The 12,498-nt window shown below is 41.8% G+C and overlaps 1 protein-coding gene across 7 annotated transcripts in view; it reads left to right on the top strand.

Annotated features, from left to right (window-relative positions):
• Positions 1 to 12,498, top strand: part of CACNA1B (calcium voltage-gated channel subunit alpha1 B) — a 298,282-nt gene that overhangs the window by 3,902 nt on the left and 281,882 nt on the right. For all 7 annotated transcript variants that reach the window (XR_008580034.1, XM_054848973.1, XM_054848970.1 and 4 more), the window contains one exon: positions 5,711 to 5,850. Coding sequence is in view for 6 of the 7 variants with exons in the window: in XM_054848973.1 (XP_054704948.1) it covers positions 5,711 to 5,850 (140 nt within the window). In the remaining variant the exon portion in view is untranslated. The remainder of the gene's footprint in view (positions 1 to 5,710; positions 5,851 to 12,498) is intronic.

The following is a 12,498-nucleotide window of genomic DNA, read 5'->3' on the forward strand; positions in this document are numbered from 1 at the left end:
TTCTTCAGAAACAGGAAAAAGTGTGTAAGTGATAGATCTAGAAAGAGCTTCAGGGTCAGCTAGTTGATACTGTTTGGAAATGTATCCACTGATGCTGGCTGCCCACTTAGTTTGTGTTTACTTAGTCTCTTTCTGTTTGAATTATTTCTAATCAAGAAGAGATGAGGAAAAAATTAGGTTCATGTATGTATGTTGATCTTTCTGCCATTAAACATGTCTGTATGTTTTGGGATCGTCTAGCAAGGCAAGCCTGAGTTTGTGAGCAAAGCATAGGTTTAGACCCCGGGTAATGACTGAGCTGGGGAAATGCCTTCCAGAGTTATGAACATATGGACTACTGAAAGGGAAAAGTAGTTTTGTGGATGTTCTGGCTTGGTAACCTTTTGGTGATATGTTATTTTAAGCAGCAGTAAGTATGGGTAACACATTATTTCTATGTTCCTCTGTATCCCTAGATTTGTAAGGAGTTCCTAAAGGTTTTTTTATTGGTTCTTTTCCCCAAAATTAATTCAATTTTAGAGCACTGAGTACTGCGCACACATCTTCAGGTCCTGCCCAAATCATTCCAAAGGGGGGCACTGGCATTATCTCTGAATCGTGTAAGGTAACTGAATGAGTTAAATGCACACTTTCCAGCTTGTTAGCTCTGCCTTGGTGATGAAAGAAGAATTAACCCCTGATTTTTGTCCCAAACATTGCTGTGCAGCATTGTCTTTGATCCAGATATTGTAAAGCCATTTTAATTACAACACATTTGTAGCTCTGAAGTATAAAGGGGTTTATCATAGAATAACACTGAGAGTCTTTACAAGTCATGAAATATTTTCTGTTTTCAACACACGCTGGAAAGATTAAGCGTTGTGAATAAGAAAAACTGTCTTCTAATTTTCAAAGTGAAACCTCCTTAGAATGCTTCTGCCATTTCCACAAACTATAAGTTGTTTCACTGAAAATGTTACAAATCCATGCTAAACCAGAGTGGGCAAGCATTCCCATACATTTACAGGTTCGTTGAGCCAAATTATAAGTTCATGCAGAACAGCAGGTGCTTTATTGCTGTCTTTGGCAGGAATGGAATTGCCCTTTTTTTGGTTAATGATTTATGGATATGCCTTTCCTTCTCCTGGGTTCATTAAAATCTCCAAATTGGAGTGAGGGCTCATCACTGAAGAGTTAATCGGATCTTAAGGATATGACATACACATCACAAGTCTTTTATGACTGGAAGATGTAGACAGAGGTGTTGAAGGAAAACCAAAGCTGCCCAGATACCTTGTGCCATAGATACAAAGACAAAAACTTTAATATTGTCTGTCCGTTAAAGCTGAGAAAAAGAGGGAGGAATCCATACAAACATTTTAATGATTTTTTCTCTTCTGATGAAAATTTTCCTTTATGTATCTCCCCAGAGACCCAAGATATGAACCTGCAGAGCAATCTCTCTTGGCTGTTTTCTGCACTCATGTTACTTGTCAAGCAGGGTTAATTAAGCACATGGGAAGAGCAAGTGATGTCTTTTTCAAGATATTTCAAGAACTGGAATGGCTATGTGGCTATGTTAGAAGTAATCTTTCTCTGTCCATTTTCTGTATAACGGTTGTAGCACAGACAAGTATTACTTGGCTCTAGGATGGAAAGTCTGGTCAAAACCAGGGCACTGAAAAAACCACCAGTCTGGTGGTCAAAGCATTCAGCAGTGAACTGGAGCATTGGCTTCAAGTCCTTGCTCTTCAGACAAGAGAAATAAGATCATTCTTCCACTAACAGGAGAATGACCTATCCTTGAGGCTTTTGCCTGCTCTGAGCTGGGGGTCTCACATGCTTTGGCTGCTGGAAGTGTTTACTTCACATCAGTAATTGTCCACTGGAACAGAGATGCTACAAACTTGCTATTGTCCATCTGAGCTGAGTGCCTTAGCCAATAGGTTGTAGAGACAGTTGCTCTCTGTCCCAATAAATATTGCATTGTTTGTACACACTGGGGCGATGCCAGCTGAAAAGATGCTAAGGAAGTTGTACTGAGTGGCCCAGAGGCCTGGTGGTGAGAGCTCCAAATGTGGGAATGTGAGCTTCATATCCAAGCCCTGAATGGCTTTGCGGGTGGATGTCTTGTTCATGATGCCCTTGGCTGTCCAGGCTGAGGTATGCTCATTCTCTTCCTGTCTCTTTCCTAATATCTCAGTTTTTTTTAGGAGAAGCTTCAGTAGACCATGGATTTCTCCCAGCCTGACAGAGATAATATCAGAATTTGCAGGACAGGAAATCTATTTTCTGCCCCGCTCTGGGGCACGCCCTCTTTGAAGACACCAGCGGGCCTGTAGGATGTTCATCTGCATGCCACTGCAGGGCTCTGAGTGTTTGGCTCCCCTGGGTGGTTCTGATGTGAGGGCAGAATATAACTGTTTTCTCAGATATTCAGCCTGACAGCTCTTGCACTTTACTAATGGATTTAATTCTTTATCCTATCCACAGGCACTTCGTGCAGTCATATGCGAGCTGTTCATATTAACCTTTGCATGAACAAAGCCTTACGCACACACACAAACCTATCAAGGCTGTCACATCCAAAGGCCAAGAAAAGACAGTAGGACATGGACTAGGAATAGTAATGACTTTCCAGACTTAGGACCTGTTTCTGATCTGAAACATATTGATTAAACGTGTGTTTGGCCCAGTCTCAAGCTTTGCTCTGTCCACAGCAAACAACCTGCTGGCACAGTTTTGGCTGCTGCCCAAATTCTCCACCCTCCTTCCAAGCACGCACACTATCACCTGCTTTGCCACTCTTGAACCCCAGCAGCAACACAGCCTCCTGTCTGAAGGGGGCTGCAGGATGCCCTGACAGCAGAATTTTTGAGCCGACAGCAGTGCCATTTCAGTGCTGCACAGGGCATGTCACCCGTGTCTTGCTCTCCAGCTCCTTCTGTCACAAAGTCATGCAAATCCTTTTTTTTCAGCAGCAGGCCCCACTACCTAATGGGGCATAAATTTTATTTTTCATCCTGTTGTTTTTACTGCCCTGATTCCTAGACTACATTAGTGTAAATTGAGACAGGCTTTAGAAAAGACCCTCTTTCTATCCCCTCTTATTTCCCCAGCGACTCACTGCCAACCCTATCAATTCCAGTTTTCCTTTGTAATAAATATCCAAGCCCATCTGTGAGCTGTCCTGCTTCTCCAGAAGCTGACAAGAACTTCTTTGACCCACTTAAGACGTCTGTGTAGTCCTAGCTTTGGGAAGAGCATATTCTATCAAACCCTTGAGTACCTGAAGCCTGGCTCTTTAAAGCTGAGAGCTGTAATTGCAAGGTACCTGACCTAGATTGAGCAAACGACTGGTAGCAGAGTAGATACGAAGCTTCCAGGAAGTGAGGGAGAGTGTACGTGGGTAAAGGTATATTTGTGTGTGTGTTAGAAGAGCTATTTTTAGAGGCATGCTAGTGGTTATGAGATTGAAATATAGGATGGGCTAGGAGGTCTTTGTTTGCAGATTTTATATACTTGTTGAACTAGAAGGTGTTGTGGGATTGATGAGCAGGCAGACTAGGCTGTTAGAGTACTCCTGTGTGCAAAAGGGAAAGCAGAGGAGCAGTAAGGTAACATCTCCTGAAATCACGTAGGATGACTTCTGACCCCCTCTTCCTTCTTCCTTGTTTTCTGTACTGAGTTGGTGTCCTGGGATGCCTCTAGCTCTTGCTGTGGAGAAACTGCTGGAAGAAGACTCTTAATATAGAATTTCTGTTGAAGGTCATAAAAGGTCTGATGGCCTTGCCTTGTTCTTGTTTCCCTGTGGGTAAACAGCATGAGGTGGGTAGCTGTAGTTTCTCAGTCTGTCAGTGATAGCTTCTGTACCTTCTGAGCAGCATCAGTAAGGCTCTGTGGAGGGGAAGAGGGCTTGGAGGTGCTGCTGTTTGTGGAAACAACTCCTTGGCTGGAGAAGTTAGTTTGGGGTTTGTTTTTTCCCCCTCTGTTTCAGCCAAAAGTCTATGGTGTGAGCTCAACGGTCACCTGCTCTGTTTTGCTGTCTGGTGAGTCAGTATGTGTGTGTGATCTGCAGGTGTCTGGTCATCTTGCCTGGCCATAAGGGAATGGGAGATGGAGTTGCTGGGGCTGTGAGGTCAGAAAAGGTGGAGGGGAGTGGATATGACATAGCATGAAAGATGAAGTATACAGAAGAGCTGGGGTCACCAAGGTGTGTAGGGATGTGGGTTGCTCCTTTGTTGGAAACAAAACTTTAATGCAGCTACTGATGGAAAAGCCTGTCCAGAAGCAGTAATTTCCAATAGCTTGGAGGCACCTTAAGTGATTACTGCTTTGTGGTTGACTTCGAGTTGGATATACATTGACATGCTAAGTGCGTAAGCCTCTTTGAGAGGGGTATGCATTATATTGGTCTTCTAGGTGTGAAAAACCTGGCTTCCTGTAACATGTACTATGCCTAAAGCATGGGTCTGTGTGCCAGCACCGGGTCAGAGTTGAGCAAGAGTTGCCATGCTTGTAAAATAAATTCTTATATCAAAATTTCTTCTTTCTTTGTTCTGTGGCCACAAGATTTGACACTCATGCTCTTTCTGCAGAAGAGAACTAAAATCACCTTTTGTCATTAGTAGAATTGCAAAATGCAAACAACTGTGCATCAAACAGCAGCTCAACTCTTTGCCTCTAACGGTCAGAAATGCCGAAGCCACTAGAACAAAGATTTCTAATCTCTTAATTTGGGAGTTTGCTTCCTTTTGGGTAGGGCTACTTTACTTCCATTGACTTCAGCTGAAATCATGGAGCTAAGGCACATTTGAAAATTGGTTACAGGTGCCAAAGCTAATTAACATGTTCTTGAAATTGATGCCCATTGCTTTCACCTCCTGCTTTGTTCCCGTTTTTTGCTCACATCTTCCTTCCAAATGTGAATGCTTCCATTTGGCATTGAGTTTGTGTTGAAACTCTTATTGATAAAGTGTAATACTGAGGGATCTGGTGCCATGGATGAAAAAGGTCAGTAAAACTGTAAAGACTAAGCTTGGTTTTTCTCTCTAGGGAGCTAGGACATGAAGCTGTGATTTGGTGGTATGCTTTAGTCTGCATCATGGGCCCGAGAGACAAACCTTACTGCTTCTGCAGTTAATGGGAGGGGGTGGGGAATTCTTCCTGAATCAGATACATAGCGAAAAGAAAATAAATGAGACTGCAGCTGTGGAAACTGAGAAAATGGTGAAGAAAGAGTGAAGGAAGAACTGATGGAATAAATGATAGATAGATAGATAAATAACTTCCTGCCAGTGTTTGCAAGCTTGCTGGGCTGACTGTTACTCCCCAAGATATCCTCTCCTTTCAGTTTCCTGGATGAATTGTAAAGCACATGTCAATGACTACAGAAATATGCGATCTCAAGTTTAAATATACCCTTAGAGCAAAATTTCAGTATTAAAATTCCCTCCAGAATATTGAGTACAGGTGGAAAGTGTGGGGGGAAATGAGCAGAATAAAGGCAAATAGAATTTCCAATGTGAAAAAACAAATTTATCTTCAGAGAAGTAATAATGAAATTCTTCTCTGTGCTTAGTTCCAGTAAACTTAAACCTTTTGGTTTCAACTCTGTTCAGAGAGCTGAAAAGGGCATGAAGTTGATGCACATACTTGTTTATATGACTCTTGCTATCAGTGCAGAAGCATAGGTATCTCCTTGACACCTTTGATTTTTATTCTTTTTCAGGATGACACTGAGCCGTACTTTATTGGAATATTTTGTTTCGAAGCTGGTATAAAAATCATCGCTCTGGGGTTTGTTTTTCATAAAGGCTCTTACCTCCGAAATGGTTGGAACGTGATGGATTTTGTCGTAGTCCTCACAGGGTAAGTGCCCTCCTCTGGCCCTGAGTTTAAGGGGGACTCTTGCTTTGATTTGTGTCGTTTTTTAACGTTGGGGTGGGAGTGATTTTAGTGAAATAGTACTAAAAAACTGTACTTCTGGCCTTACTGCATTTAAATAATGGCTATTGTGCTAAATGAGTCACCTTTAAAGTGGCGTTTGAACTAACTAAAAAGAGAGGTTTGAGGATATTTATTTGTATCTATGCTGGCATGTATCTTATCCAGCTGCTTACTGACATTTCTCGGACTTTGCAAGTTCTAATTGCCACTAGGTACTTGAACCTGATTTAAATCAATCTATCTTCTGATGTTATGGGAAGACTTTAAAAGTCAACATGGCATGAGCTAACAAACTAAATGCATCCAATTTTTAAGCTATTAGGACTCCGAAATCAGTGAAGTTTCTGCAGGAATGAATTTGGTCTGCTATAAAATAACTTTTCTAAAAATAATTCAAAGAGGGTGTGTGTTTTATAAAGGACGGAGCTGAAAATGTTACCTGTTCACTTTGTACCCTGGTTTGAAATGCTATCACTGATTTCTTTCTTGGAAATGCTTACAATATTTTTATGTTATACGTTGCAACACTTTCTAAATCTATTTATATAAATGTAGTGTGACGCTAGTGGATAATGAAAACACAAACATTAAAGTAACACTTACGGTCTACAAATTGTGCTTTAAAGCTCCAAAGGAAATGTTCCAAAGGTCTGCATGAGGTCCTGATCTTGCAGCCTTCCTCTTGGAAGGATTTCAGTTAGTTTTTCCCCCAGAAGACTGCAGTCTGGCTCTTGTTATTAATATCTACTCATTTCACACACCTTCTCTGCTACTGTGTGTGACGAACATATATATTCTTTGGTTTGGTTAGCAGCGTAGAGTAGGATGCTGTTAAGCAAATGCTTGCATACATATACAAATGTATTCATTAGATACATTAGCACTGTAATTCTATTTGCATTCAGTGTACCATGTGATATAGCAATTGAGAGGCCAAAGGGAATTCTTTATGTATTGAGAGGAAGAAAATAAACATGCAGGGCTTGATTCTCCTGCTGCTGGGGCCGCGTATTTAATCAATAGAAACTTCAGAGGAGCCACAAGGAGAATCAGATTTACATACCTGGAAGCATAGAGGGTGCTGGGATGAAAAGAGTATTAGCACAGATGCTACAATTATTTGCACCGATGGTATGTTCTGATTCCTAGTTAGCACCATGCCCTTTTGTGTGTTTAACACCCCCCCCCCCCATATCTGTATAAAATCAAGGCCCTGATTCTGGAAAGGACTTTGGCATGTGGTTTAATTTATCCTTCAGCAAAGCATTCAAGTACACGTTGGAATTCAGCTGACTCCGGTGATTCTGTACTTAAAGTTAAGGTTATACATAAAAGCTTTCCTGAATTACAGCCATATTTCTATTTGTTTAGGCATGTTTTAGATTTGTGGGGTTTTTTTTTTCCACAAACAGAGGCCAAGAATCAAAAGAGATTTTTTTTTTTAAACTGCCTATCTACATCTGAGATGTTCAAAGTTTTGCAACAGTAGCTGAAACATCGCATGTGCGTGCTGTGCTTGTGGAATCACAACCGAATGTGCGACGCTATAGGCGTGACACCGGCATCTTTCTGGTGCCGGTTTTATTGTGAGTGCTGTTTGCAGCGCTGTTTGATCTCTGAGCATAATTGCGGAATATCGGCTTGATTAGACAGCTGTAATAAGGAACCCTGTTGCTATCTGCAAACATGCGTATTCTTTTGAAGTACAATCCTGTTAACGTCAAAGCTGCTGGTTTCCAATGGTGATACTAGCTGGGCTGTATTGAAATTGTCTTGTACATGGACTTCCCACCAGGCAGGCAATGCAGGGAAGGCGAGTGTAAATTGATCGACATTAAGTCCAAGAGTCATCTCCACTGAGGAAATCCACAGACCTCTAATCCTGTAATTCGAGGGCTGGATTTAGCAAGGCGCTTGAGCTTGTGCCAAATTTTTGGTGTCTGGGAGAGGGGGAGGGGGGCTACTGAAAATAACAGGGTTCCTGGTGTGCTTGGTTAGATAAATGCTTTCCTGAATCTGGGGCTGTATTTCCAAACCCCGTAATGAGGTGGAGGGACCTATAGTAGAGAAATAACGTTGAAAGATCTGCAGCTTCACACAGGGGATGGAATTAATGTTTTCTTTCTAGCCTGTTGTGTTTTGCTCTGAATTTTGTAGATCCTTATTATGTTCTTAGCTCACTCCTGTGTTGCCATGGGTCTGTGCTAGAAAGCAGGAGCTCCTCTTCCTTGGGCTTCCCTCGTTGGCCAGAAACCCTTTCATCTGCCCATCGCCTGCCCTAGCTCGGTTAACAAGGGGAAATCTGAGCAAGGCCATTTATTAGAGGCAGACATCCTCCTGGCATGTCTGCATTGAGACTGTAAAGGCAGGTTGCTGAGGAAGAACGTTTACTACTGACAGACCCGGCTGTTTCTCCAGGGAGGGGCTGCGAGGTGGTGACACAAGTGGGACTTTAATTTTCGTTTTGGTGGAAGGTAGTCTCGGATCTGTGTGTCTCAAAAAAAGATCAAGCAGGCCCTGTAATTTATTAGAGAATAATAGAAAAGGACAGTGCTAAACTCGTACTTAATGTGTTCTTATAAATATAGATAGGTAGGACATTAGTTTTTGAAATATCATTTTACTGCTCTATCAAAGCTTTCCTTGGCCATATGTGCAAGATTTCTACTTGAAAATGTTACTTCACGTTTCCCAGGCAGTGATCAGCGTTCAGTTCCTGAGCTCAGTTTCACATTGATCTTCAATATTATAAAGGGATTTTGAGTTATCTTTTTTTTTCGTAAGCATGAAAGATCGTGAAAATGCATTTCATGATACCGCACACAGAGTTGTATACCTGCTAATCCTGTTGAGTGCACATTTTTATTAAGGGAAATGGTGAATGTCAGAAACTCTGATCTTATTTGCAGCTTTTAGCTAAAACCCATAAAAGCAAAGAGCAGCTTTGCTCTCGTTAGCCGTTTCCATAGGAGGAAGGCCAGGCAGTGTCTGGGTGTGTTTTGGAGGAGGCTGTGGGGGAAGACTCTGCATTTATTGAACTTACCCTTATGTAAATATTACAGTGATCATGCAGTAACCCTTTCCACCTGTTTTTTCTGCCCCCCCCTTTTTTTTGTACTCAATGCCTGCACACTGATATTATTGATAAATACATATTTTTTTTTTAAATTTACCTGCAATGATGGACATTTTGTTTGTCAAAATCAGGCAGTAGAACTTGTTAATCAGAAAATAAATCAGGGCTGTGTTATATGCAGCCAGGATCAATATCCTATTGAGCTAAACTGGAGTCTAACAGATAGTGGCCCAAAATGGCTTGGTTTGTTGTTCCAGAAAACACTCCTTCGGTTTCTTTCCACAGCAAAGCTGTTGTGCCCTTTTCTCATTTACTTTCAAGGAAGCATGCTGATTTGCTGTTAATAAAGGCCTGGGAAAATAATAGACTGCTGCTCCTTGAAAGATTTTGTTTCCTCTGTAATTTTTTTTTTTTAGTTATTTCTTGTAAACTCCTCCAGTTGTAGATGAGTATCGAGGAAAGCTGCCCTGCTGTGATATGCCTGTTGCTATTGTGGAGAGACATGTATATTTTATAGGTCCTGCTTGTTTTATTTTCACATTTTTATGGGATTACATTTGCTCCAGTGATGACATCACCCATTAGCAGCTCTAAATAACACAAAAATGTAATTTCTTAACTGGCCTGGGCCTATATGATCTTAATGCACTTTTCTCAAAGCAGGAGGAAAGGGACTTTTTACTCTATTGCTACAACCTGTCTTGGGGTGGAAACCACAGAAATCCATAGCTGTCTTGGGAACAAAGTCCTCCCTACATCGAAATCCATCAGACAGCAGCGGATGGAGCTATGAGCCTGGATTCTGGGCTTCAAAGGTTCAGACCTGTTCCTGTTGGAGTTCATGAGAAGATTCTCCTGGTGTCCTGGGCTTTGGATACAATAGCCTGAAGAACTGTTGTACTGAGTTAAGCTACAAACACCCTCTCTAGCTGGTGCTGGTGTAATAGGGTGGCTGCTAAGGGGAAGAATGGAGAATGAGGCATGGATAAAATGATCCTTATCTTCCTGATTCCCAAAATTCAGATGTCTAGGGATTTTTGAGGAAAATATATGGGTCTGATGGCTTTTAAACTGTGTGGTCCAAGGGGACTATCCTCCTTGACTGTGTTTTGAAGCCACTTTACACTTTTGGCTTCATCATATCCTCGGTAATGGATCTCATGGTTTAATTACATACCACAAGAAAAGGTGCTGTTTATCCCTTTTTTCACCACTAGCTACCTGAGATTTCCATTCCTTCTAGATTTTGTATAGTAAGATCTGGAGAACAATCATTCCTTTTTTTGCATGGTTATGGTTTTATGAGTCTCCAGCATTTCCCTGAACAGATATTTATGCTACTCAACCTCCCTTGACAGACCTTGTCTGTGCACCACTGACGTATGCTGTTGCTCGGGTCCTTTCCTGGTTCTATCATATCCTCTTGGAAGCAGTGACCACAACCACAGGCAGAGTTTGTGCAGAACCAAGAGTTGCTAAAAACTGATATAAATAAATGGAGCACTTGACAGGATCATGCTCTGTCCTTTATGAGCAGAGTTAATTTTTTTTGGCTTTCAATCAGCCTGGATTGAACACTCTCGAAGAGTCCTGGTAGCTTCTTGAGCCAGTTGGATCAGCTGTCTGGATCTCTGGGTGGGACTGGCAGAGACAGCGTGTGCCAGGCCTGGAGCTGCCAAATGATGTGCACAAAGTCTCTGTGCTGTTACTGATGTCTCAGGCTGTCGGGAACAAATTACAAAAGCTAGAATTATCTTGATTGTCTGGATGACTGAGAAATGTGCTCCTAGCTCCTGGTGATGCTAATAATTTGGAAGGTAACTCATTTAGTAGCATAACAAAGACCTGTTCATCCTTGATATTAGCTTTGTTAGTTACCAGGATCATCTTAGTATGTGGGCAGTCAGAGATGCTATTCCTGGTGCAGTGTACGAGGAGCAGCGGCAGCCTTGGTTGCAGTGATGACTGTCAAAGGAGGAGGCATAAGAACCATCGAGCCTGGTCTGCGCAGCAGGCTATGGTCCTCTGATCTTTCAATTCAAGGTGGACATACCTCCTAGACAGAGTGAGGGGTGTGATGTGACCATGAAATATTTGAGAAGTGAATGTCTGGTTGAGGGCTGGGATCCTTAAAGCTGTCAAATATACATAGATGCCTGTAGTCTTTAGCATTTTTTTCTTCCACATGCATGTTCCTGTGCATTCAAAAGCACTTTGACTAGGATGTCTGAATTATGGGGTTCTATGTGACTGGCTCTTGCCTACTCCCCCAAACACCTCAATCTTCCTAAATAACCATAGAATATAGTAATTTGAAAAGCAAAATTAAAATGAAATAAAAACCATTGGATGGTCTTCCAGCATCATTTTAGACAGTATGCTTAGTGCTTTGTTTATAAGCTTTAGATTTAGATACCTAGGGAATAAAGGGGGTAGGAGCAAGGAAATACAGATTTCTCTCTGCTTTTTCAACATGGAACTTTTGGCACTTCCTTGCTAGAAAGCAGAGCTAAGCAGCAACAGGAGTTGGGAAAATGGATATTTTAAGATGCACAAGCTTCATCTTGATTAGTTATCACATGATAGGTCATCAGTTATTACAAGAGAGTAAGTCTCTTTGCATGGTTATACAGTATGGGTGGTGATGGACTAAGGCTGATTGCTATTAGCATTGTGCATGAGTCATGCTAAGAGCAAAGCCTCTATAGATTTTAATGAAGCTGATCCTTGTTTTCAATTTCTTTTATGCTCCAATGATGGATGGATACTTGCTGGCTCAGAAAAGCTAAGGGTACCTTCTGAAATTAAATCAGATTAAAAAAAAAATAATGGGACAAGGCAAAGGGAATTCACCTGTTTTCCTGAATGCAAGGTGTTAACCAGAGATCTGGCTGGTGTATAGGGGCAGTGATGGAGAAAGGCAGGTAACCAAATTTTTTTTATTTTTTTTTTCTTTAGGCAAAGAAAATGAATGGTTTGTAACTGGAAGGGGAAGAGGGCATGTGAGATCTCAGTTGGAACAGTCTAAAATAATTTGAAGTTTTTCTGTTTTCTTTCCCTTGACTATCTGGGCTCTTGGGGAGCTGAAGAAGCAGTTTCCTTCAAAGGAGAAGATGCCGGACAGGGAGGAAGGATTTCTGGGCTCTAGACCCACCTTGGCAAATGTCCCTGACTCCTTTTATGCATGGTTAGAGCCACTTTTGCCCAGTGGGGCAGCAGTTTCCTTGGGTCTGGAGCTTGCTTTCCCTCTGGGCTTGTTTCATCTAGCAAAGGGGGTCCCAGGCCATACTGAGTCTGTTGGAGTGTTAATTAGGGCTGGTCTCTTTTCTGTTACTTATAATGGCTTTTGTGCGTTGATTTTGGTGGGGGTGGGTAGAGGCAGGTTGAGTTAAGCAGGTGGGTGTGTAATTGTGTAGCTGGCTGCTAAATTAGAAGGAGACTTCCCTGAGCAGAGGAGGACTCAGGGCTGTGCTTAGAGGAAGGCTGCAGATGGC

The sequence above is a fragment of the Grus americana genome, chromosome 20 (assembly GCF_028858705.1).
Source record: "Grus americana isolate bGruAme1 chromosome 20, bGruAme1.mat, whole genome shotgun sequence".
In the NCBI taxonomy this organism is placed as follows: Eukaryota; Metazoa; Chordata; class Aves; order Gruiformes; family Gruidae; genus Grus; species Grus americana.